At 38.0% G+C, this 23,760-nt stretch overlaps 3 protein-coding genes across 3 annotated transcripts; 2 read left to right on the forward strand and 1 right to left on the reverse strand.

Annotated features, from left to right (window-relative positions):
- The first annotated feature begins 775 nt into the window (after positions 1–775).
- znf319b (zinc finger protein 319b) lies at positions 776–8,394 on the forward strand. The gene is made up of 2 exons (XM_051099962.1): positions 776–1,202; positions 3,948–8,394. The coding sequence occupies exon 2, from the start codon at positions 4,229–4,231 to the stop codon at positions 6,059–6,061; it is 1,833 nt and encodes a 610-aa protein (XP_050955919.1). The 5' UTR covers positions 776–1,202; positions 3,948–4,228; the 3' UTR covers positions 6,062–8,394.
- Positions 8,395–8,396: 2 nt separating this feature from the next.
- ccdc113 (coiled-coil domain containing 113) lies at positions 8,397–11,244 on the reverse strand. Its single transcript, XM_051099963.1, has 8 exons — positions 11,171–11,244; positions 10,802–10,919; positions 10,381–10,536; positions 10,139–10,294; positions 9,830–10,066; positions 8,987–9,094; positions 8,672–8,827; positions 8,397–8,583 (listed from the first exon to the last, which is right to left on the reverse strand). The coding sequence occupies exons 1-8, from the start codon at positions 11,242–11,244 to the stop codon at positions 8,488–8,490; spliced, it is 1,101 nt and encodes a 366-aa protein (XP_050955920.1). The 3' UTR covers positions 8,397–8,487.
- A 1,355-nt stretch (positions 11,245–12,599) lies between these two features.
- Positions 12,600–22,329, forward strand: csnk2a2b (casein kinase 2, alpha prime polypeptide b). The gene is made up of 12 exons (XM_051100261.1): positions 12,600–13,567; positions 15,166–15,277; positions 15,490–15,591; positions 16,157–16,207; positions 17,672–17,731; positions 17,828–17,911; positions 18,111–18,221; positions 18,717–18,818; positions 18,967–19,067; positions 20,955–21,103; positions 21,197–21,279; positions 21,812–22,329. Exons 1-11 carry the CDS (start codon positions 13,464–13,466, stop codon positions 21,271–21,273), a joined length of 1,053 nt encoding a protein of 350 aa, XP_050956218.1. The 5' UTR covers positions 12,600–13,463; the 3' UTR covers positions 21,274–21,279; positions 21,812–22,329.
- The last annotated feature ends 1,431 nt before the right edge of the window (positions 22,330–23,760 follow it).

The following is a 23,760-nucleotide window of genomic DNA, read 5'->3' on the forward strand; positions in this document are numbered from 1 at the left end:
TTTGAATTCAGAATTTCTCCCCCTCTGGTTTGTTTTGTATTATTATTTTATTTTATTTATTTATTTATTTGTTGTTTTAGTTTTTTTATTTTACTTTAGATTTTGTGGGGTTTTTTTTTATATTTTGTCCTGTATTGTTTTTGTTATTATTATAGTTAATTAAAATCTAAAACAAAGCGCCCAAGTGGTTTTCAGTGAGTTTAATGTATGACAGTTTTATATCGACAACGCACAAACGAAACAGTGTTGGTTTTATAAATATAATTTTTATAAATGTAATTTTATTTATTTACCTTGTCAACCAAGGAATAGGTTTTAAATAAATAAATATGACTTTATTCAAAGCATGAATACTATGCCGTTTTAAACCGGTTCTTTAAAACTAACCGTTCGAAAGAACCGATTCTGGAAATGATTCGAACCTCCCATTACAAGAAAACAAACGGTGCTTCACCACAGTGTCCCACTACAGCAAAGATGATTTCAAATGGTTCCGGCTATTTTGCATTCTGCCCTTATAAAACATTTCAGATACTCAACATGACCTAAAGACAATATACGTAAACTTAATATTGCGTCCTAGCATAAACACTAACATACAATGTTCACTCGAACAAAAAGTTGACGTTGATTTTCTTATTTAAGCTTCATATTAGCTACTATACTGTTGTGTGCTACAATAATTCCTTAAAAAAAGCATTCTAATAAAATAACAATTTGCTACCATACCCTAAAACAACGACACACATTTATAATAAGTGATAATGACGTTTTTAGTATGAATATTTATATCTAAATGGCGTTTTTAAATAAAATTAATGAAGTTCCGGTATGTTTTGTGAGGATGCCAATTATGTGTTATTCAGGTTCCCGTGCGGCTGTCGGGGGTTTCGGTGGTCACTGATCCCAGCCCGAAATAAAACACACTATGTGTCGGGCCCTCCAAGCCAGTTGGATCCCCTAAATGCGTTGCAAACGGCGAAAAGACTGTTGTCGGGTTTTTGTGGAGCAACCCAAGAGAGATCCGGAGAGTTGGCAGGGTTTTCATGTGTTTTTGTAGGCACTGGCCAGGGGGTGCGGCCTAGCCGAGACCGCGGATCGGTGGGAGGATTTACGGCCTTCAGAAACACCATAAGCTGTTTTTTTGGCTCAAAACTGCTATTCCTGAGAATAAACATACGTGGAACTCGCTTCTGTAAAAGGTAATGTACATACCCGAACAAAATATAGCAGGATGTGTGTGTGTTGCAAAGCTACGGTTAGCCTGTTAGCCAACTTGCAAATCTTCGTTAGCCATTTTGCAAAGCTGTGTGCTTGTGTTTCCTTCCAGGTGTCTTGAAAACCCCGCCGGTGTATAATATGTTGTGTTCTGTGTTGTACATAAATATGAGTGCTGCCTAACGTTACAATTTTGTCACCGGCTTTTATGCAACGCGATAAAAAACGCGAATATGTGTGCGCGAATTGTGTGTAAACAAATACGCGGTGATCGAGCGTCATTCGTTACATATCTTACATATGTGTTATTACATTTTTTTAAGTATGCATGCTTTCAAACAGGTGTACCTCTTGTGTATACAGGCGAATAATGTGATGATGGAGATTATAGGACTGTGTCTCAAAACATTGTGAGCTTCCTACCTAGACAGCATTTTGGGTATCATGTATTTTCTCTGATACCCCAAGGCAAGCCAGTCCATCTCGCTATCCAAAATGAAACCTGAGGTGTACCAGACAGATGGTCCTACCTGTGTTATTATTGGTGTGGAGTGGTCTGTGATCAGATTTCATTTGGTGTATGTGATACTGTCTTTGCTTATTGTTAGCTTATCAGGTGCTGAGGTAGAATATAAGTGTGCACTTAATATTCTAAGTTAGTATGATATGATTTGAAATGTGCATTGGAGATGATGTAGATCTTCTTACAGACCATCCAGCCAAGACTCATAGCCAGCTGTTGCAGTACAGATTAAGGCCGTTCACATTAACAGTGGTTAAACTGCCAAGGTCATCAAGTTGCTTTGCTGATGTAGTAGGCGTTTCTGTTGTAACCAGTTATATCATGAAGTGGATTGCATGAGCACTGCTGTTTTTTGGTAAAAAGTTGATGCCTACTTTGTTGCATCACCAATAGTCTGTGTAAACTCGTGTTGCCCTAAATAGCCAGCTTTTCCTGAAAATTATGTCATCTGAGCAATTTTAATGATGCAAGCCGCTGTCAGTGTCAGGGTTCTCATTCTATTTTATTCTGTCGCATTCGGATCAGTAGTTCAGATTTTTTTTTTTTTTTTTTTTAACTAAACTGGTCACACAGCACTGCTTTCAAGTTTCATGTTTTTCATAGAATTAAATTGATATTTTCAAATAGGATAGATTTTTTTTTTTTTTTTAACCTAGTCTTATTGATGTTGATGTTGACACTTCAAAATTGGCACAGAAATGCTTATGCATTTATGTAGCATTGCTTTTTTAGACTTATTTTAAACAGGTAAAGAACAGCTTTAAAGGGATAGTACACCCAAAAATGAAAATTCTGTCATTAATTACTTACCGTCATGTTGTTCCAAACCCATAAGACCTTCGTTCATCTTCTGAACAAAATAAGAGTTTTTTTGATGAAATTCATAAGCTTTCTGTCCCTGCGTGGAACAGAACTACAACGTTCAAGGCCCAGAAAATAGATAAAATAGTCCATGTGACATCAGTGGTTCAACCATAATTTTATGAAGCTACAAGAATACTTTTTGTGTGCAAAGAAAACAAAAATAACAGCTTTATTCAACAATTTTCTACTCTTGCGTTGTGGTATTCTCGTGTAGTGATGGGAGAAACAAACCTTTTTGAGGTTTCAAATTAATTGAACTAATTGCTTTGCAAAATGATTCACTGTTTTGAAGCACTTGAAACAGTGAAAGAAACAGTCAAAACTTTGAAAGTATAATACATTAAATGCAATAAAAATAATAAAATACGATTACATATGAAGTGCTTGTATGATATGAGTTTTGTTTGGTTTTTTTTATGGAGAGGTTGTATATAGAGGCCAGTAAGAGACTATTAACTACTATAACTAGACTATTTAATTACAGAAATGTCTCATTAAAAGTGTCCACAGATTAAATTGATTAAACTGATCCAAGATCAGGTAAAAAAAAAAAAAAAAAAAAAAAACTTTTTCAATTTTCAAATGGTTTGAAACAGTAATGAATATGATGTAATGAAGCCTTATTTACGGAAATCACGTGACTTTGATTTTTGTACGTGCTCTGAACCACTGTTTTAAAACAAATTATTTGCAAAGGTTTCAAAGCTTTATGAAGCAGTGTTTCAAAAGCACCCATCACTTTTCTCATGAACATATGGTGGAAACTGACATGGAAGAGAATAAATTTTTACATAAAGTTGTTTTTGATCTCTTTGTGAACAAAGTATTCTTGTAGCTTCATAAAATTACAGTTGAACCACTGATGTCACATTAACTATTTTAACAATGTCCTTACTACCTTTCTGGGCCTTAAACTTGGTAGTTAAATTGCTGTCTACGCAGGGTCAGAAATCTGTCGGGTTTCATTAAAAATATCTTAATTTGTGTTCCAAAGATGAACAAAGGTGTTATGGGTTTGGAACAACATGAGGTTGAGTTATTTATGACAATTTTTATTTTTGGGTGAACTAATGCTTTAACTTGGCAGTGTAAAAGTGCTCTTTGTAACATTACTTTGGTAACATTTAAATATGCAAAACTCATTTTAATAGTAAGTTTAAATTTTCAAGGCATAATATGGCATGTACAAGTTCAACAAATGAATGATGAGACAATTGATGTTTCCATCAAAGCTCAAAATGGTTTCATAGGCCATCCTTGTTGTGGACCCTGCAGTGTGAATTCTCCGAAAGATGTTTTATTGCACGTTTTTCATCCAGTTTTCTTTTTTTTTCTCTTACAGGGTTGTACCGAGGTGATGAAGGTGGTCAAGCTCCTTTGCACTTTTGGCTGATGCTCACATCCATGTCAATTTGCTGTTTAAATCAAGCCACAAAGTGTTCCTGAAAACATCATCACATAATTTATTTTCCTAATTTGTCATTCTCACGTGCTGTCAAAATAAGTTCCTCTCTGCCTCCCCACCTTTCCCATCGTGGGCAGTCCAACAATCCCATCTCCCTGAATTCGTCTGGAAAGAGGTTCAACTACGGCTCAAAGCTGAATCCGTACACCCGAGCCCGGATGACGGAGGCGTGGCAGCAGCATGCTGTTGCCCCGCCTCCAGTGGTGCACACCATCCCACCAGGTGCAGACACACTGGGCTGCACTGTCTACGGCATCGTCCTCCAGCCGGACACAACATTGCAACAACAGCAACAACAACAACAGCAGCAGCAGCAACAATCCCAGCAACAACAGCAACATCACAGTCAGCAGCACAACCAGCAGCAGCATCCGGCACAAGCACAGCAGCCTTCTTTGCACGTTGGAAGCGAGGGAGGACATAAGTGTGGTGCATGTGGCCATGACATCTCACATCTGGCCAATCCACATGAGCACCAGTGCATGGTGAGCCAAGACCGTTCGTTTCAGTGCACGCAGTGTCTGAAAATCTTTCACCAAGCCACTGACTTGTTGGAGCACCAGTGCGTCCAGGTGGAGCAGAAACCCTTTGTGTGCGGAGTGTGCAAGATGGGCTTTTCCTTGCTCACTTCGCTAGCACAGCATCACAATGCCCATAACAGCGGCAACCCCATGAAGTGCTCCATATGTGAAAAAACTTATCGTCCGGGTTCTGGAAATGCCACTCCAACTTCGTCAACGGCCACTCCAGGGCAACCATCCAACGACGAAGCGTCGTCCAGTGGCAGCGCTGCCGTTGGAACGTCAGGCCAGCCTACGTTTGAACCTTCGCAACCTGACAGGCCCTACAAGTGTTCAGTGTGCTCCAAGGGCTTCCGTCACTTATCCGAGCTCACCCGCCATGAACGTGTCCACACGGGCGAGAAGCCTTTTAAATGTGAAACGTGCGATAAAAGCTTCAGCCAGTCCTCTCATCTAGCCCACCACCAGCGTACTCACAGCTCAGAACGGCCATTCAAGTGTGCGGTATGTGAGAAAAGCTTCAAGCACCGATCCCATCTAGTCCGTCACATGTACGCCCACTCGGGCGAGCACCTATTCAAGTGCAACCTTTGCGAGTTGCACTTCAAAGAGTCTTCCGAGCTTCTCCACCACCAGTGTCAGCCGCAAGGTGCTCGGCCGTTTCGCTGCGCCACGTGCGGGAAGGGCTTCAAGCGTCCGTCCGACCTGAGACAGCATGAACGCACCCATTCGGAGGAGCGCCCATTCCACTGTGAAGATTGCCAGATGAGCTTTAAGCAACAGTACGCCCTGGTCCGCCACCGGCGCACGCACAAACCCTCCGCCGACCGCCCCTTCAAATGCAACCTGTGTGACAAGGGTTTCCTGCAGCCGTCCCACTTGTTGTACCACCAGCATGTTCACGGCATGGACAACCTTTTCAAGTGCGCCTCCTGCGGCAAGGGCTTCAGTCAGTCTGGGGAGCTGCTCCGTCACAAATGTGGCGAGTCCTCCTCGACACCCACCAATCCAGACAAGCCCTACAAGTGTGACGTGTGCGGGAAGGCCTACAAAAAGGCCACCACGCTACAACGCCATCAGAATTCCCACTGCACCGAGAAGCCTCTCAAATGCTCGCTGTGTGACCGACGCTTCCTGTCCTCCTCAGAGTTTGTGCAACACCGATGCGACCCGTCCCGGGAGAAGCCCTTGAAGTGTCCCGACTGCGAGAAACGCTTCAAGTACTCCTCGGAGATGCAGCGGCACAGGCGGGTCCACACCGGAGAGAAGCCCTACAAGTGCGCCAGTTGCGACAAGGGCTTCAAGCAGCGGGAACACCTGGCCAAGCATCAAAGCGTGCATGCCAGAGATGCCCAGTTTAAATGTGTATGGTGTGGAGAGCGTTTTGCAGATCTAGGAGCCCTTCAGGAGCATACTGTCCAGCACACGGCTGAAGGCGGGGGGTACCCTGTGTCCTCTCTCATTCAGTAACTTGTGCCCCCGATTACCATTTGCAAAGGTATTAGCAATCTCAGCAAACTACCCCAGTCAAATGAATTCTTACAAGGCCCAGTAACCTTATAATACCTCATTTTGTAACATGCTCAACAAGTAGTTATTCCTTTCTTGACACCAAGAGGCATACTTTATTTGGGTTTGATTGGCAAAGAGTTATCGATTGTTGGTTTACATCTGAAACCAATCAATGAACTCTATCCCAGATAGCACTGTGACCCTAGTCCAGTAAGGTGGCATTTGCCCTCCATCGTGGCTCCCTGACACAATGTGGTTCGCAATGCCCCGATCAAATCTCTAGAGCACAAATGATTTGGTCTGCAACTATTTGTTCAGTCTTGATACATTTTTTGGTAGTACCTAGTACGGTTGAAACTGCTTACTGTGTGCCTCTACGTAATAACTCTACTAGCCTTGCTCCCAATGTGCATACCTTTGGAGCACCTCCGGCAGCCTACTGTGCGCATTTAGTTCGCCCCACAGCTAAAGACAAAACAAAAAGGGGGACAAAGTTGTGCTGTTGAACTGTTGAAACTGTCTGTATATGTCAATGTTGACGTTCCCCTCATTGTGGCAACTAATGGTATGTACCAAAAACCATCATTGTACTGTACCACACCTTAATGGGACAGATCGTTAACCAGCAGAAGTATAACGACCTCAGACGGTCTCTACATTTCACTGAGATTATACATAAATATATAGAATCTATATAGAAATCTTGTATACAAACAGTTCATATTACCACGAGAATCAGTACAGCTGTCCTGAAAATTGCCTAAAAAACCTGAAAAGGCTTCCTGTATTACTGTATGTACATAGTTAGTATGTATGCAACTTGTTTACCAGTCCTGTCATTAGATATTGCGTTGTCTTTCTTAAACTGCACCACGGTTTTATAAGTAGCTTTCCATGTGAAGTTCTGATTCATACATTCTTTACATTTCGTTTCGGATTTGCCTTTTTACAATTGATTTCAGCCTCTTTGTAGATGTAGTTCGGATTGTTATTGGTGTGTTCAAGGTTGTGCGAAAGTTGAGTCTGTTTTTATAAAGGTTTTTGCCCCTTGCCCGATCACCCACTCCCTCATACAGGACTCACGTACTTGATGTACAGTACCCTAAGTGTCATTCTTCCTCTACTGTATAGATTTATACATGTGTTTGATCTCTAATCTGCCAACACCATGTCTTGCCTGCAGTCATTTGCCTTTCGCAACATGACAGCGAGTCGTTTTTTGTTATTCTTTTATAAAACCGTAAGATCAAAGACTTTTTCCCGCAGAATCCAGGAGGGAAAGTGTTTGTTTTGGGCCTCTAAGGCCTTGACTTAAATGCACGTCATTCTGATGTTTTTGTTAGTGAATGTCTGTTGCATACTCATTAAACAATAACAAGTTCTTTTGAGATTTTTTTTTTTTTTTAAACTGACACTTACTACATTCGTAGTACGTACATATTTGATTTAGGGGTAAGTGGTACTCATACAAGAGCAATCTTTCGTTTTTAAATCAGATACTCTCTTTTTTTTTTAATATTAGAAGAAGCTACCATTTTTTTTATTGGTCTACAAAGCTGTCCAAGTCTTGATTTGCCACCTTTTTTTCCCCCCCTTTCCATCCACATCACAATTTCTCATCATCCTGGGGCAAAATGACATTCTCAGCTCTGTTGCTTATGCAGTATTATGTGTTGAACATTGGCCCTTTAGGTGCATCTCCCTCTTGCAGTTAGGTTTCGCCTAGTACTGTACAGCGAGGTTAGAGGTGATAGCGACACTTTGGCCTTAAGCAGGGGCGTCTAGTTTCTCCGCAGAGCCCTTTGCCTCCAATTTGCTTCCCCTTTATAGTATCTATTTATCCATCGTTTTAAAAACCGAGGGGCTTTTTTTTAAACTGTAGGCATTACGAATCAGTGAGCAGTTGGATTTGAAAACTATGTTGTGTTTTTTTTTATGTTTTCACGTTTGTATATTAATTTTTTTTATTAATATTGTTTAAAATCTCTATATAAATATCTATATTCTTGGCAGACGTGTCAGGACCACAGGGGAACGTTAAGATCAATGGCCTTCCTCTATGGTTTTGAGACCTCTCCACCCCGTGCATGCCTGCTGTGTTAGTTCCCGTAATCTGTTCCAAGTATCTGCGCTTCCGAGCGCACATACATCTTAGCTTTTTTTCAAATTGTAGATTGTGAATGAGCTAGTAAGAAAACTTCATGTGGCGGTTGATGTGACATTCATGCTGAAATATCTGTATGTAGCATTTAATATACACAGCACTAACTAATAAACTTTTTCATTAATAATGCATTGTTGTGTAGTTTTTATTGTTTATATTGATGCTTTTGTGTTTTATGCTGTATGGGCATCATTGAGGTTATTTACAACAGTAGTTCTGGTCAGAACCCATAGGCTGCAAGTCGAGCAGGAACTGGTCTGGCTCCAGCAGCGATCCGAAGCTTGTCCCAGGATTTTGTGTATGTTTTTAATGACATCTGGAATAAGGTAATTAAAAACCACAATAAGATGATTCATTCTGGAATAAATAAAAAATGATTTTAAAAAAATTTAAGGAAACTTCACCTCTGCAATCTCCACCTTGCGTTCCCATTCCTTAACACTCTTCTGGAGCTGGCTGTGAGACTCTTTAACTTTGATGTATTGTAAAACATGTGGTACCTGAAAATCGGCCAACTGGCCCCTCAACTTCCTGTTCAGAGCCTCTGCTTTGTTTCGTTCCTGTCAGGAAAAAAAATCCATATTATGGCTTTTGGCCAGTGGAGTACCACTCCAACTAGTAGATATACCTTCTAGTTTTACAGCTTTAAATTGTAAATAATTAGTTACTGCCATCATGGTGGTTTCTGAAGTGCATATAAGGAATTTCATTATCCTGACCTCCTCCGCTTGCTTGGTCTCCTCCTCAATCTTAACCAGTAACTTCTCCCGTAAACCAATGTCACTGTTTAGCACATCTGACTCATGCGTCAAGGTCTGAAGCTTCTCCTGCAAGATGGAAATGTTGAAAAAATTCTTTAGACACTTACAGTTTTAGGTCAACCAATCAAGGCCAGTAGTTCCATATAGAGTGTTTTCACGATGCGTCATCAATCGGCCATATTGGCGGCGCTGAACCGAACGAAACTCGCTTATTTTGCTGATTATCGCTGCTGGAAATGGTCAACTGTTGTCATGTTTTGAGCTGTGCGGATTGGTCGGATCATTTGGAGTACTACAGACTGCCAAAAGTTGTAACTAATCAAGGAGAAGAGTGGAAAAAACTGTCTGAGGTACAAAAGGCATTTGTGGTTGGCCAAACTGAACCAGGATTTCCAGCTCAAGAATCTCGACAACATTTGTGTTTGTTCTTTTTCCAGTCCGGTAGGTGAAATATTAGGCTAATATCATAATTAATATTGTTCGTCCGTATCTTTACCACCTATTAACTTTAGTTTGTCAAAATATTGCGCCCTTTCCTGCTTACAAAGTCATTCTTTATGATTTAGCAGCTTCCATGTTTTTTCCGCATAAATTAGAAGAACAACATATACAGTAGTACATTAACGGTGCAATCCATGCTGTTGTTTACATCTGAGTATCTCCAATATGGTCGTGGATCCGCGCAATTGATCAAAACCTGATGTAAGTGCAAACCCTCTATTGCCATGTCTTAATACTGTGGTGTGTAGGTCAACACATATCAGGCTTGTGGACCACTTTATGGTTGATTAAGCATCTCACCTTCTCAGAATTCAAGACGTGCAAGGTCTTCCCTGCGAGCAGTTTAAGTTCCATATGTTTGAGGTTTTGCTCATCCTGTCGCTTCCTACATTTCATGTTCTGAAACTTGAGCTGCTCAAAGTCCAAAGCTGTCAGCCCTTCACCCATCTCCTCTTGTTGTTTTAACTGGATTTGTAGTTTTTTCTTGTATGCAAGGAGTCCTGCATTCTTCTGATGCAACTTCTCAATCAGGTTCTCCTGAAAAAAAAGTGAGCAATTTATTGTGGCAATTACAATTCTTGTCAGAGTAGACCTGCAGTTTTCTTTTACCTTGGTCTTTACTTTATCCTCAATGTATCTGATGACCTTCTCAGCACTCATCGTCACACACTTTTTGTCCCGCAGCGCTTTACCAATGTCACGATCAAACTGGCAACATTCTTTTTTAACCTCCGCCAAGTGGATATCAGCTTCTTCCAGAGTTGCCTAAAGAGGGTAGAATCAATTATAGAAGTGTATGAAAAGAATTTGTAATATAGCCTCATGAGCTTCTCTCTCTTTTGACTAATGACCTTGTAATTGTCCAGCTCCCTTTCTGAATGGTGTTTTGCTCTCTTCAGATCCTCAGTCATCTGTTTATGCATGCTTATGGCGATATCACATTTCTGTTCCAGCGTCAGGAGCTGTTGTCTTTCTGGAGTGCGTACTTTAGTTTTCCTTCCTGGACTCTAGTATCAAAAAATTGACAATGAACGAATGTTATGAAAATTCATAAAAACATATTAATATTATTTAAACAACACAGAACAACGTAAAACGTATGTTACAAGATTTACACACACAGGTAATATTTTACCTCAGAATGGAAATAGAAGAGACGTCACGACGTACTCAACATTACGTCATGACTGTTACATTTGTTTGACATTAAATGCAATGCTAAAATATTCGAAACGCACATAACACACGTCGTATATAAAATACGTAACTTACCGTTGCCATTTCCATCTGTAATGATGTTTCAAACCTCTCCGATTGAGTCTGTGGGTCCAGTCGACTAATGTATCGCTCAAACAGATCGATTTCTGCTTGTTGCGCTGCATTGAAGCGTCTTAAATTTGAAGAAATGAGTTAATTCAAATGTAAAAGTAATATATACTATAAAATGTTTGATGACAGAACACGAAATAAAACGTTTAGAGACTGGGGTCAGTTAAAACGCTGCTGGCCCGGTTTGTTATCAGCCAACAAGGCTACATAATAGTATTAAAACGAATAGTATAACGTTATAGGTTATCTTGTAGCAATTATGACAGCAAGAATGAGTAAAGATTTTGAAAAATTCAAGCTTTTGTGGCTTACTTCAAGTCCTCCACAAGTTTAACAAGTTGTTTTTTATCCGTGTCGATTTTACCGTCCTCTGTCGTTTCTGCCATGGTTGCTAAGGTAAACAATGCCTTGGTTTCGTGTTATTTAAATAATTTATATTAAAATAATAAACACACGTTTTGATATTAATTTTTAGAGTATACTAGAAAACGTTACACGACCTCTAAATAAAACAATAAATGATTAAATAACAGCAGAATTAATATTTAATATTGTAAACAGTTATCTTATGAGGGAAATTACATGCTAGATTTACATATACCGTTTACCTACAGACATACACATAGCGGTCAAAAGTTTTTTAGCAGTAAGATTTTTAATGTTTTTAAAGAAGTTTCTTCTGATTTATTTTAACCAAGGTACAGCAAAAACAGTAAAATTTGGAAGTATTTTTACTATTTAAAATAACTGTTTTCTATTTGAATATATTTTAAAATGTAATATATTTATGTGATTTCAAAGTGACCCTTCAGAAATCATTCTAATATTCTGATTTGCTGCTCAAAAAAACGTTTTATTATTATTATGCTTAAAACAGCTGAGTAGATTTTTTTTCAGGTTTCTTTGATGAATAGAAAGTTCAGAAGAACTGCATTTATCTGAAACAGAAATCTTTTGTAACATTATAAATGTCTTATCATCACGTTTGATCAATTTAAAGCATCCTTGCTAAATAAAAGTATTAATTTCTAAGATTTCTTGTGTACCTTTTTTTTCTTTTGTAGCTGTTCTACAAAAGCTTTTTATTTATTTTATTTGATTATCTTTGGATCTGTATATTCACCAAAGAATCCTGAAAAAATGTATTCATCTGTTTTAAATATTGATAATAATAATAATAATAAATATTTATTGAACAGCAAATCAGAATATTAGAATGATTTCTTAAGGATCATGTGACACTGAAGACTGGAGTAATGATGCTGAAAATGTAGCTTTGATCAAAGAAATAAATTACATATTAAAAATATAAAGCAGTTATTTTAAATAGTAAAAAATATGTCACAGTTTTACTGTTTTTGCTGTACTTCGGATCAAAGAAATGCAGGCTTGATGAGCAGAAGAGACTTCTTAAAAAAAAAAAACATTAAAAAACTTTTGGCTTTTAGTGTATGTGTTTCCCCGAGTTCATCGTTTATTAAGGTAGACCATTTGTACAAAACTACATATGTGATGATTCTCTTGAAATGCGTCAAATAGGAAAAAGTGAAAAACGCAGCAATACATTTCCTCAAAATATATGTTTTTCCTATAGTACTTGTGTTAATATGCACTGCTTGTTCCTCTGTCATCAATGGAAACGGAAGTCTTTCATATATGGGCGCATAGCAACGGTCGGACATGCCCAGTGGCCATGACAACTTGTACTTCCGGCTGTTCAATGCTAATTGATAAAGCTATCTTGTGCTTCCGGGTCAAACCGATGCAGTCCGTTTTTCCTGCAGCAGCACGGGGGGATTGGTCCGGAAAACCCGAACCCCGATCACAAGCAGAACGCTGCACGGGATTATAAACGGGTTTCGTGATTATTGCATACCGACTTTACGCAAGCGACGTCACGGTGACACGATTTTTCACGGGGGTCGAGCAGAACATCGATCTGTAGTCCACCGCCTCTCTCTCTCCCTCTCTCTCTCCCCCCCCCTCTCTCTCTAACCAGTCAATATCCTGAAGCTTAGAGACTGGTTAGTTATATTCTACTCAGTTACGGTGGGCTGCATTTTCCAACATCCATTGCAACAGACTGAAGACTGAGCGGAAACAACACATCCTGGTTTTTCTTCTTGGATCTCTATGCTTTGGATCTAGGGATTGAGGCCCCTTTGGGGTGGTGGTGGGGGGGTTTAACCCACAATAATTAGATTTAAACAACCCCCCCCGCCTAGGACTCAAAGTCTATTTTTAAAGCAAATAACTTTGCACAAAACTTCTCACATACAGATCAAAAATAGACCGTCTAGACTTCATATTCGCAGCTTTGCATGCGATATTAGCACATTTCACAGACAACCCACTAATTCATTTTCACCCTCGGATCTCCAGGCGCGCTAAACGCCACTGACAAGCCGGGGAACGAGCGCTGCTTAGCGGCCACCGCGCTCCATCTTTTACGCCGCTGATATCGGATATCACACGCCCGAACCGGATACCATCAGACCTCCCCCGGGCTGGTCTATCTCACATCGGTGGTCCTCCGTGTGTTTGTGTGTTTTGGATTGGATTTGGCGATCGGATTTCTCCTACACCCTGAGCCCCGTCGCACGCCATGCCCGGCCCAGTGGCCGGTAGTAAATCTCGGGTGTATGCCGATGTCAACACTTTGAAGAGCAGGGAATACTGGGACTACGAGGCCCATGTGCCCACCTGGAGGTGAGAGATTTAAAGCTATAAAAAGCCCAAGAGCATCATCACCTGATATCGTGCCTCAAAAACCCAGGCGCGTTTCGTGTGTGATTTTGTGCGTGTGTCTGCTGGTTTTCTTTGCGCAGTGGTTCACATTTGTAGGCTCGCTATCGATCGTGCTGGGAAAGTCATCAATCTGCGTGATCGAGCAGCCCCTGTTTGAGAGCTGATGATGAGAGGATGACATGAACGGATTTACAGATGCAGCGTTAGAGAGAGAGGAGTGTGTGACTGTCCACAACATCCACAGATTTTATGCAAATGCACCGATTCCCTCAAGTGTGCAGTGCACATCTAGTAATTACCATTCTAAACCAGTGCACTAATAGAGCATTTAGTGGTTTTAATGGTTAGATTCCTCAGGAGCTGTTAATGTGCTTCTGTTTTGCACGGTGCACATATATAAATACAAGTGGTGATGAATATGCTGTCATTATTTAATTTTTGTTATATTTCTCTGTAGAACAGAAAAGGAGAATATGTTTAGCAATATTCACACGGCTCGTTTCCATACAGTGAAACTCCAAAAAAACATGAAAGCACAATAGAATCTGTATTTTTGTGTGGTGAGTCAAAATTCAAAAGTCGTAAGTCAAGGTTCGACAACATTGATGCTAAATGTGATGTGCCATTTCTAGTATGCAGAATGGAAAATTACATTAGCACATGAAATATTATAAGTGTTGGTGTATGAAAAAAGATGCATAAAATATGTCGCAAATTGCTCATTTGAATTCCATATGAAAAAATAACCCTAAATAGCCCTACCCTAAATTATGAACTATGAACCGTGCCAACTTGTAATTTAATATGGCTAATTGTTTATTTTGTAGGGTTGCACTGGCATTGGTGAGTCATTTGAATGCCAGTGTTGTTTATAATTAAAACTAATAAAAATTGTTATTGTTAATTAAAAAAAAAAAAAAAAAAAATCAGAAAAAGAGAGAAATATTAGTTTAACTTTATTGAAAATTAGAAATGTTGCCTTGGGAAATAAACTGAAAAAAGTATTTAACATAAATCAAGGCTAAATTGAAATATTAAAATATATTTTCACCATCTCAATCACAGATCTTTAATGTTACTGTTCAAAAACTTTTGACTGGTAGTGTATATAATAAATTACTAAGCATTAAAGCTGTATATAAAATAACACAATTGAAAGCCGCTCACGGCTATTTTACCTATAGATTGTACATCATAAAGCATATGCCCACTTGTGTTTATTGCAACGTGCTGCTTCACATTAAACTATTTTAATTCAGATAAGGTTCTGTGAGAATAGTGGCATTTGCCTCATTACTATAGTTAAGAGCACTTTCAGATAGCAGGCCAATGCTTAAAATGTCGTCTTTGGCTCGTTCCCTTGGTAGAGATGTCAGTCAGGCTTCATCTGACAGGGGAAATGATGGGCTTGGTCATTTTCACAGATGGCTGAATGTGTTTCAGCCCCTTCACACACACAGAAGCCACGTGTTTGCGTGCTGGGCTGGAGATGTTTCTGTGCTGGTTTCTGGTGTAGATTCTCTATCTGACTGGCATGCGAATCTGTGTACCACCTGCAGTAACCAGGAGGATTACCAGCTGGTACGGAAGCTCGGGAGGGGCAAATACAGCGAGGTCTTCGAGGCCATCAACATCAACAATAATGAGAAGGTGGTGGTCAAAATCCTCAAGGTGAGAGTTTGTATTCAGTGTGTTCATTTCTCCAAAGTGAATATATTGTATATTTCCATGCTCTTAATATTCTCACTAACAATAGTAAATTCTGTTTTTGAGCTAAACTAATGGCTGTTAGATATTATTGGCTACTGTTAATGCCTACATCAACTTTCAGTTTTTACTGTTGCATAATGTTTTTATTGTTACATCATTCGTTTCTAAAATAGCCTGTCAAGAAAAAGAAGATCAAGAGAGAGATCAAGATCCTGGAGAACCTGCGAGGAGGAACCAACATCATTCAGCTAATGGACACAGTAAAGGACCCTGTGGTACGTTCCCCATCTCTCTCCTCTTCCATTGACGATGCTTGTCCAATCAGGGTGAACAGTGTGTCCCAGGAGGACTTTGATTTTTTTTTCTCTCTCTGAAGACTGTGGGTGGACAGCATTTAGCCAAATGGCTTTTTCTAGCTTGCAGTTGCAAATTTGGGTTTGGGCTGAAATGAGAAGTTTTTATGTCTCAAATTTGTCAGTGAAATTACATTGAAAAAAAAATCAGATTGGAAATGTCACTTACCGTACAAACATGAGCAACCAGTAATAGAGTGATTCCAAAGGATTATCTGGGCCCAAATGAGATCATATGAAAATGATTTGAGAAGCACAGTGATGATTATTTAAACAACAAATTAGATTTTACATCTGAATAATGAGTTGTAGGCAGCCGTAATGCTTTTGTAGTCCATGTGCTCCTGTTTTATTCCTGATTGCGATCACAATGACTGCTTGATGGTGTCTGTTAATGCTTACTATTGTTGATTGAAGGACTTCCTTTTTTCTGATTGTTCATCTCTTTTTCGGTCTATTTCATGGTTTCTCCCCAATCATTCTGCAGTCTCGAACACCTGCGCTTGTCTTTGAATGCATCAATAACACAGATTTTAAGGTATATTTTAATTAAGGTTGTCATCTATCTATCTATCTGTCTGTCTGTCTGTCTGTCTGTCTATTTGTCTATTTGTCTATTTGTCTGTCATCTGTCTGTCTATTTGTCATGTGTTTGTCTGTCTGTCTTTCTGTGGTTTGTCTATCTGTCATCAAGTCTGTCGTCTGTCTATCGTCTGTCTGTCTATTTGTTGTTTGTCTGTCTATTGTGTCTATTTATCTGTCGTCTGTCTGTCTGTCTGTCTATCTGTCATCTCTGTCTATTTGTCTGTCTATCTATCTGTCTGTCTATTTGTTGTCTGTCTTTAAGACATCGGTGTCTTTCTATCATCAGTCTATCGTCTGTCTATCTATCTGTATGTCTGTCTGTCTGTCTGTCTGTCTGTCTGTCTATTTGTTGTGTGTCTGTCTGTCTATTTGTCGTCTGTCTGTTGTCTATGTCTATGTCTGCCTGTCTATCTGTCATCATGTCTGTCTGTCTGTCTTTTTGTTGTCTCTCTGTGTCTGTCATCATTTCTGTCTATTTATCTGTCTATTATCTGTCTGTTTGTCTGTCTATCTATTTGTTGTCCATCTGTCTTTCTGTCGTCTGTGTCTTTCTATCATCTGTCTGTCGTCTGTCTATCTGTTTGTCTATGTCATCATGTCTGTCTGTCTGTCTATTTGTCATCTGTCTGTTGTCTATGTCTATGTCTGCCTGTCTATCTGTCATCATGTCTGTCTCTCTGTCTGTCTGTCTGTCCGTCTCTGTCTGTCTATTTGTTGTCTGTCTGTGTCTATGTCATCATTTCTGTCTATTTATCTGTCTGTCTGTTTATCTGTCTATCTATTTGTTGCCCATCTGTCTTTCTGTCATCTGTCTTTCTATCATCTGTCTGTCATCTATCTATCTGTCTGTTTGTCTGTCTGTCTGTTATCATGTCTGTCTGTCTATTAGTGGTGTCTGTCTGTCTGTCTATTGTCTATGTCTGTGTCCGCCTGTCTATTTGTCGTCATGTCTGTCTGTCTGTCTGTCTGTCTGTCGTCTCTCTGTCTCTCTCACTGTCTCCATCTGTCTGTCTGTCTGTCTGTCTGTCTGTCTGTCTGTCTGTCTGTCTGTCTGTCTGTCTGTCTGTCTGTCTATTTGTCGTCTGTCTGTCATCTATCTGTCTATTTGTTAGTCTGTTTCTCATCTGTCTGTCTGTCTGTCTATATGTTGTCTGACTATTTGTCGTCTGTCTGTCGTCTGTCTGTCTGTCTGTCTGTTTGTCCATCTATCTCTGTTTGTCTGTCTAGTTATTTGTCTGTCTGTCTATTTAAGGTAATGAGTAAGATTATTAAAAAATATTTGCAAAAATGTTTTGTGTTTTGTTGCCTACTGGCCAGTCAGAATGATTAAATTTTAATTTCTATTTTAATACCTAAGTTGCATCTAAATTTGAATCTTTTGAATCTAATATTGTTTTTTTTTTCCTTTCCTGTTTAGGAGCTGTATCAAAAGTTAACAGATTACGATATACGTTTTTACATGTATGAACTACTAAAGGTAAGCTCACAAGTGTGTGCTTCACTGGCTTGTTTTGGAGATTTGTATACATTGCTAAGGTTTTTTTTTTTTTTTTTTTTTTTTTTAAACGGTCAGGCTCTGGACTACTGCCACAGTATGGGGATCATGCATCGCGACGTCAAACCCCACAATGTTATGATCGACCACCAGTTAAGAAAGGTAATTGTGTGGGTTTTTTTGTTGTTTCTGCATCTTGAACTGCATTCAAGACGTTAAGAATGCAGTTTCAGAGCAAGCAGGACTGTAATGTTCCCTCCGTCATACACCAGCAGAGGGCATCAGAGTACCAGTTTCTTTTGGCAAATGAGATGGTTTTCAGATGTTGATTTGCAGCATCATGTTTGTGTGTTTGATGCAGCTGAGGTTAATAGACTGGGGTCTTGCTGAGTTCTATCACCCTGCACAAGAGTACAATGTCAGAGTGGCTTCACGCTATTTCAAGGGTCCAGAACTGTTGGTGGACTATCAGGTAAAATGCAGAGTCCTTCATTTTATGACAACACAAACACTTCCTTGTATGTAACGTAACATTCCTCAGATTTTTGTCAGTAACTTGTTCATCCAGTTGCAGTTAAGTTTAGAAACCCAAAAATATTTATCTACATCATCAGTTATCTCGCTTTGTTGAGGAGTTGCACAATGTCATTGTTTATATTGACAGCCTTTGGCCTTATCTTCAGATCGGAAATCTTCATATCAGTCTTACATGTGACGCTGCTGTCACATGAAAGACTTCTTAAAAAAAAAAAAAAGCTGTCAGTGACAGTCAGATTAGCATGAAATAAACAACAATGATGGTATTTAGAGAATCACTCACTCAAATGTCCTTAAATGTAGCACGTTTGATATTAGACCGATCATTGCATGTACTTTTCATGATCAAAATAATATTCATTAAACATTTTTAAATGTCTCATGTTGTTGTTTATTGCTCTGTTAAATATTTGTTGTATTGTGTGAACAGATGTATGATTACAGTCTGGACATGTGGAGTCTCGGCTGCATGCTGGCCAGTATGATCTTTCAGAAAGAGCCCTTCTTTCATGGCCAAGACAACTATGATCAGGTGGGTAATATTAGTATCATATACATCAGGAATGGATTATTCATTTTTATAACTATTAAAAAATATATAACATGCATTTAATGCTACTAGCTAAACGCTTTGTCTTAAACATGTGACTATGGTTTCATTTGATTTCCTCGTTCTCCAGTTGGTGCGGATTGCAAAGGTTCTCGGAACAGATGAGTTGTTTGGCTACCTGCGCAAATACCACATTGAACTGGATCCAAGATTCAAAGACCTGCTTGGCCAGTGAGTACCAGCAGAGGATGTCATAGAGGCATTTAAAAAATCTAAATGGATTTTTTAATGGGCTCATCGGATGCTAAGTTCACTTTTACATGTTGTTTGAACATTAATGTGTGTTGGCAGTGTATGTGCAAATCGACCCTATAATGATAAAAATCCTTGCAGTGGTTTTTAATTCATCTGTAAAAAATAATAACAACAACAACAAGGCAAGAATAGAAATCAAATCTGTTTCACTTATTATAGTATAATATAATATAATATAATATAATATATTATGTTATACAATATACTGTTGTCAACATGGTGGATCAAAAAAGTGCATCAAAGTTGTCCAAAGACAAGAACACGTGTTGTTTTGGGTTTAGTACAACTTTGATGAAAGGTTTTGATCCACTTCAAATGTTGACTACAGTATTATTGTATTATATTCACAAATAAAAGACAAATTATGTATTATAAAATTGTATTTATTTATAATTTTAGGTAATTCCAAGGCTTTCCACTGAGTTCAGTAACTTTTTACATAAGGAAAACTGTATCATTAATGATATCTGGCTGAATTTAAGTGTTCAGTACATGGATATTGAAATACGAAGCACTGTTATTATAGTTGAATAAACTAAAACTAAAAACATAAAAACATCTAGTTGCCAAGGCAGCAATTCTCATTTTATTTAGTTGCATTTTTTTTCACTTGATGTCATAAAATAACTAAAATTTAAAAAAAAGGAAAAAAATAGATAAAAAAAACTATAATCAAAATGACAGCACAATACAAAATAAAAACCAGTTTAAAATATTAAAAATTGTAATAGTATGTCAATGATACAGAAAAAAAACATTGATATAGGGTCCTATGAAATCAGTTTTATTTGTTTTCCCAAATTCCATTTTTTCTGTAGTAATTTTTCTAGATTCTGTTTTTTTCCCTTTTTCTAGACTTTGTTTTAATGGTTAAATTAAAAATATGAATTATAAAGCATGTCTAATTAATTTATCAAATCAAGAATCTTACATAATTTAACAGCAGTTTATTAAAAGTTTAACAGAAAGTACATTTTTAAGGCCCTGTGAGTTACGTTTTAGTTTTTTTCTCAAATTTAGTTTTATTTTTACCAAATTCTGTATTTTCCATAAATTTTCTGCATTTCATTACATTTTAATATTTGAAAGCATCTCTAATTAATTGAAATACTGTGTTGTATATTACAATTTTTTTTTCTGGTAAATTCTGGTAAAATTTATTTGGTAAATATTCCTTACAGTAATGTTTTATTAATAATTTTTTTAGTAGTAGTACTATCATTACACGAAGTAATATTTTTACTGTCACAGTTTCTTCAAGTTAAACCAAACTTTTATTTTGACGGGTTGCTATGAAGACCTTCAATTTTCTGTTTGTATATCATATGAAGATAGTTTTCCTAAAAAAAATGGTAAAATGCTCGTTAAGTGCCTCTAGAGATTGTTTATATGTACATGTACTTAAATATTGAGGTGGCAAAGACTGTAAATATGTGTGTAGTAAACAAAACCGTGCGTTTGCACCATGCATTCACACAGAGACAGAACATGTCAAATTAATATTTAAATAGTTTTTTGTGGCTTAATATTCACAGACACTAGTCTATATCATGTAAGTATACAGACCTACTTTTGATTTATTCATCCCAAATTTGGCAAATTCTGAGACATTCCACATTATACAGTAAATTCCATTTTTATTATTTGATTTCATGATTCAGTCCACATTTTCCTCATTGCGGAAATTATAGGTCCTTACGGATACAAAGTAACAAGTCCCAATTAATTTAATACTAATTGTGACATAATCTACTACTTTGTAAGTTTGTCCAGTTACAGAAACTCTCCTGCCGTATCCCACAGGCAGACACGAAAGCGCTGGGAACAGTTTGTGCAAACGGAGAACCAGCATTTGGTGAGCCCAGAGGCTCTGGACCTTCTTGACAAGCTGCTACGCTACGACCATCAGCAGAGATTGACCGCCACCGAGGCCATGGAGCACCCTTATTTCTGTGAGTTTGCTTACCTTACTTATATAGACAACATATATAGACACAACAAGCAATCTAAAATTCCAGAAACATACATAATGTGTGTGTCTTTAGATCCAGTGGTGAAGGAGCAGTCTCACACTAATACAGATGGCACCATAGTGTCAAGTGGAACCAATACACCCCGATGAGAGCAGGTATCAAGATTTTATTAGTGCATTAGCTAATAAATGTAATCTTTAAAAAAATTATTATTTATATAGTATATTTTTATGTTTTCATTTTTCATTTTACTTTAATTTTTAGTAATTTTATGTGCTTCTGTCATTATTCATTTGTAATATTTAGATTTAGCTTTAATTAATTGTTATTTCAGCTTCAGTAATTTTAGTACTTAAACTGATTGTTTTGTTTCTAATTTAAAATTTTCATTTTAAGTCTAAAACTTTTTTTTTTTAACTAATATTTATTTTATTTTAGCGTGATACCTAAGCTCACTTATATAGCATTTCAAATATTCTTTGTAGTATTTTGTGTATTATTTTTCATTTTTTCTAGGAATATTGGTATTGACCAGAATTTTAACATCTGTGCGTTTATAAAATAATAATCACAAATTACAATGTCAAGACAAATAATCCACAGTTTTTTGTCTTTGTGTGGCATTTCATGTTGTCTTGAATTCAAATTATGTTGTCTGAAATTCCTTTTCTGTTGTTGTTTTTTTAGGAACCGGAAAAGGAAGGCGTTTGTTACCTCAATTTTTTATCCCTCGTGTCTGAAACCTCTTCAAGTGTACAGTGAAAGTTGGATCTACGCAGCACCTGTTACACCCCGTCTCTCAGACACACACACATGCACACTCGCATACACTCGCACCGACACAGACATTTCAGCTTTCCTGTGTCTGTCAAGGTTGGTCTGCCCCCTCTATAACAGGTCTGTTCCTCTAGCTTGAAGATTTCAAAGTTTTCCCTCCCAAGTTTTAGATTAGAGGAATATATCCTCGACTCCACCCCCAAGTACACTGGCCCCTCCCACCTTAAACTAGGCATGGAGAATGAAGACCAGAATGAACCCCGCCCCCTCTCTCCTTATTGGTCTGTGTGTCCGTCTGTTCAGTATTCAGACCTTGGCGCAGCCTCCACATACTGTAGTAATAAAGTGGCATGGTGGACCTTTATTTCTTTGCTCTAGGTAGATTGATTACTATATTAATGAAAATAAATGATTTTTATTTAGATTTATGTGCCTTGTTCTTGTCTGTTAATTGGAATTGCTCGGTTTATTCTTCTCCAAAATGAATCCCATTTTTGAGGGCCTGAACATCAAAAGGGCTCGAAAACAAAATTTTGCACACATGCCAAAAGTGGTGAAAATTGGCATATGGGTTTCAGAAGTGGATGTGGCAAAATGGCTCAATAGCGCCACCTATAAAATTTCAAATTACGAAATGTGGTAGACACATGTACAGGGTTCGTACAGATACTGTAAATGAATTCCCAGGACTTTCAAAGACTATTCAAGCACTACTTTTTTGATTTTCAAGGGCTTGTCGAACAATGTCTTCCATTTCAAATTCTAAAAAAGGAGAAATAGATAAAAATATAATAATAAAAAAGGCAAAAATTAAGTGAAGCACATGCAAAGAATTACTACTAAAGTATTACAAAGTGATTTGTCTGAAGTTTCGATCTTAAGAAAAATATTGGCGAAGCTGCACTGAAGTCCCGATCTGAATCAAATGATTCATTTTCTGCGCTCCAAAGTTTCGGACTAAAGCAAAAGATTCACGTAATCGCAGCAAAGTCTTGATCTGAATCGAATGATTCATGATCAGCGCTCCGAAGTTTCAACCTAAAGCAAAAGATTTGAGAAACCACAACAAAGTCCCAATCTGAATCAAATGATTCATTTTCTGCGCTCCAAAGTTTCGGTCTAAAGCAGAAGATTCACGAAATCGGACCAAAGTCCCGATCTGAATCAAATGATTCATGATCAGCGCTCCGAAGTTTCGATCTAAAACAAAAGATTCGCGATCTGCACTTTGAAGTTCCGATATGAATCAAATGATTCATTTTCCACACTCCGAAGTTTCGGTCTAAAGCAAAAGATTTGCGAAATCGCACCAAAGTCCCGATCTGAATCAAATGATTCACGATCCGCAGTTTCGATCTAAACCCAAAGATTGGCGAACCCACTCCGAAGTTCCAATCTAAATCAAACGATTCACGATCCACGCTCTGAAGTCCCGATCTGAATTTGATTTAGATAATGATTTCAAATTGCGTAACGCGAATCATTTGATTTGAATCATTCAATTTGCTAAATGATTAATGAATCTGTTCCGGTCTAAATGAAATGATTCATGATACGCGCTCCAAAGTCCCAACCTGAAACAAATGATTCACAATATGTGATCCGATTCAAGTGCTTCGAAATAGTGAATCTTTTGCGACACAATGGTTTAACTGATTCAGAGTTTCAAAAAACTCAGTTTTACCCATCACTACGCTCTTTTTAAAATCTGACTCTTTTAAATTTGATCTGGTTTTTGCTAGTGAATCACTTGAAATGAATGATTGAAGTCACAAGTTTGAATCAATTAGATTTCAAAATGTCAAATTCAAGTGCTTAAAGCCTTTAAGCACCTTGTACGAACACTGCATGTAATACAC

Source organism: Labeo rohita, chromosome 25, assembly GCF_022985175.1.
Source record: "Labeo rohita strain BAU-BD-2019 chromosome 25, IGBB_LRoh.1.0, whole genome shotgun sequence".
Taxonomy (NCBI): Eukaryota; Metazoa; Chordata; class Actinopteri; order Cypriniformes; family Cyprinidae; genus Labeo; species Labeo rohita.

What these genes read in the sequence shown, in the direction of transcription:
- znf319b (XM_051099962.1), top strand. Translation starts at nt 4,229, where the DNA reads ATGACGGAGGCGTGGCAGCAGCATGCTGTTGCCCCGCCTCCAGTGGTG.
- ccdc113 (XM_051099963.1), bottom strand. Translation starts at nt 11,244, where the DNA reads ATGGCAGAAACGACAGAGGACGGTAAAATCGACACGGATAAAAAACAA. An exon ending in ACGTCTTGAATTCTGAGAAG is followed by an intron (nt 9,095 to 9,829) that starts GTGAGATGCTTA and finishes TCCATCTTGCAG; the next exon opens with GAGAAGCTTCAGACCTTGAC. An exon ending in AGACCAAGCAAGCGGAGGAG is followed by an intron (nt 8,828 to 8,986) that starts GTCAGGATAATG and finishes TTTTCCTGACAG; the next exon opens with GAACGAAACAAAGCAGAGGC.
- csnk2a2b (XM_051100261.1), top strand. Translation starts at nt 13,464, where the DNA reads ATGCCCGGCCCAGTGGCCGGTAGTAAATCTCGGGTGTATGCCGATGTC. An exon ending in ACATGTATGAACTACTAAAG is followed by an intron (nt 17,732 to 17,827) that starts GTAAGCTCACAA and finishes TTAAACGGTCAG; the next exon opens with GCTCTGGACTACTGCCACAG. An exon ending in AACTGTTGGTGGACTATCAG is followed by an intron (nt 18,222 to 18,716) that starts GTAAAATGCAGA and finishes TTGTGTGAACAG; the next exon opens with ATGTATGATTACAGTCTGGA.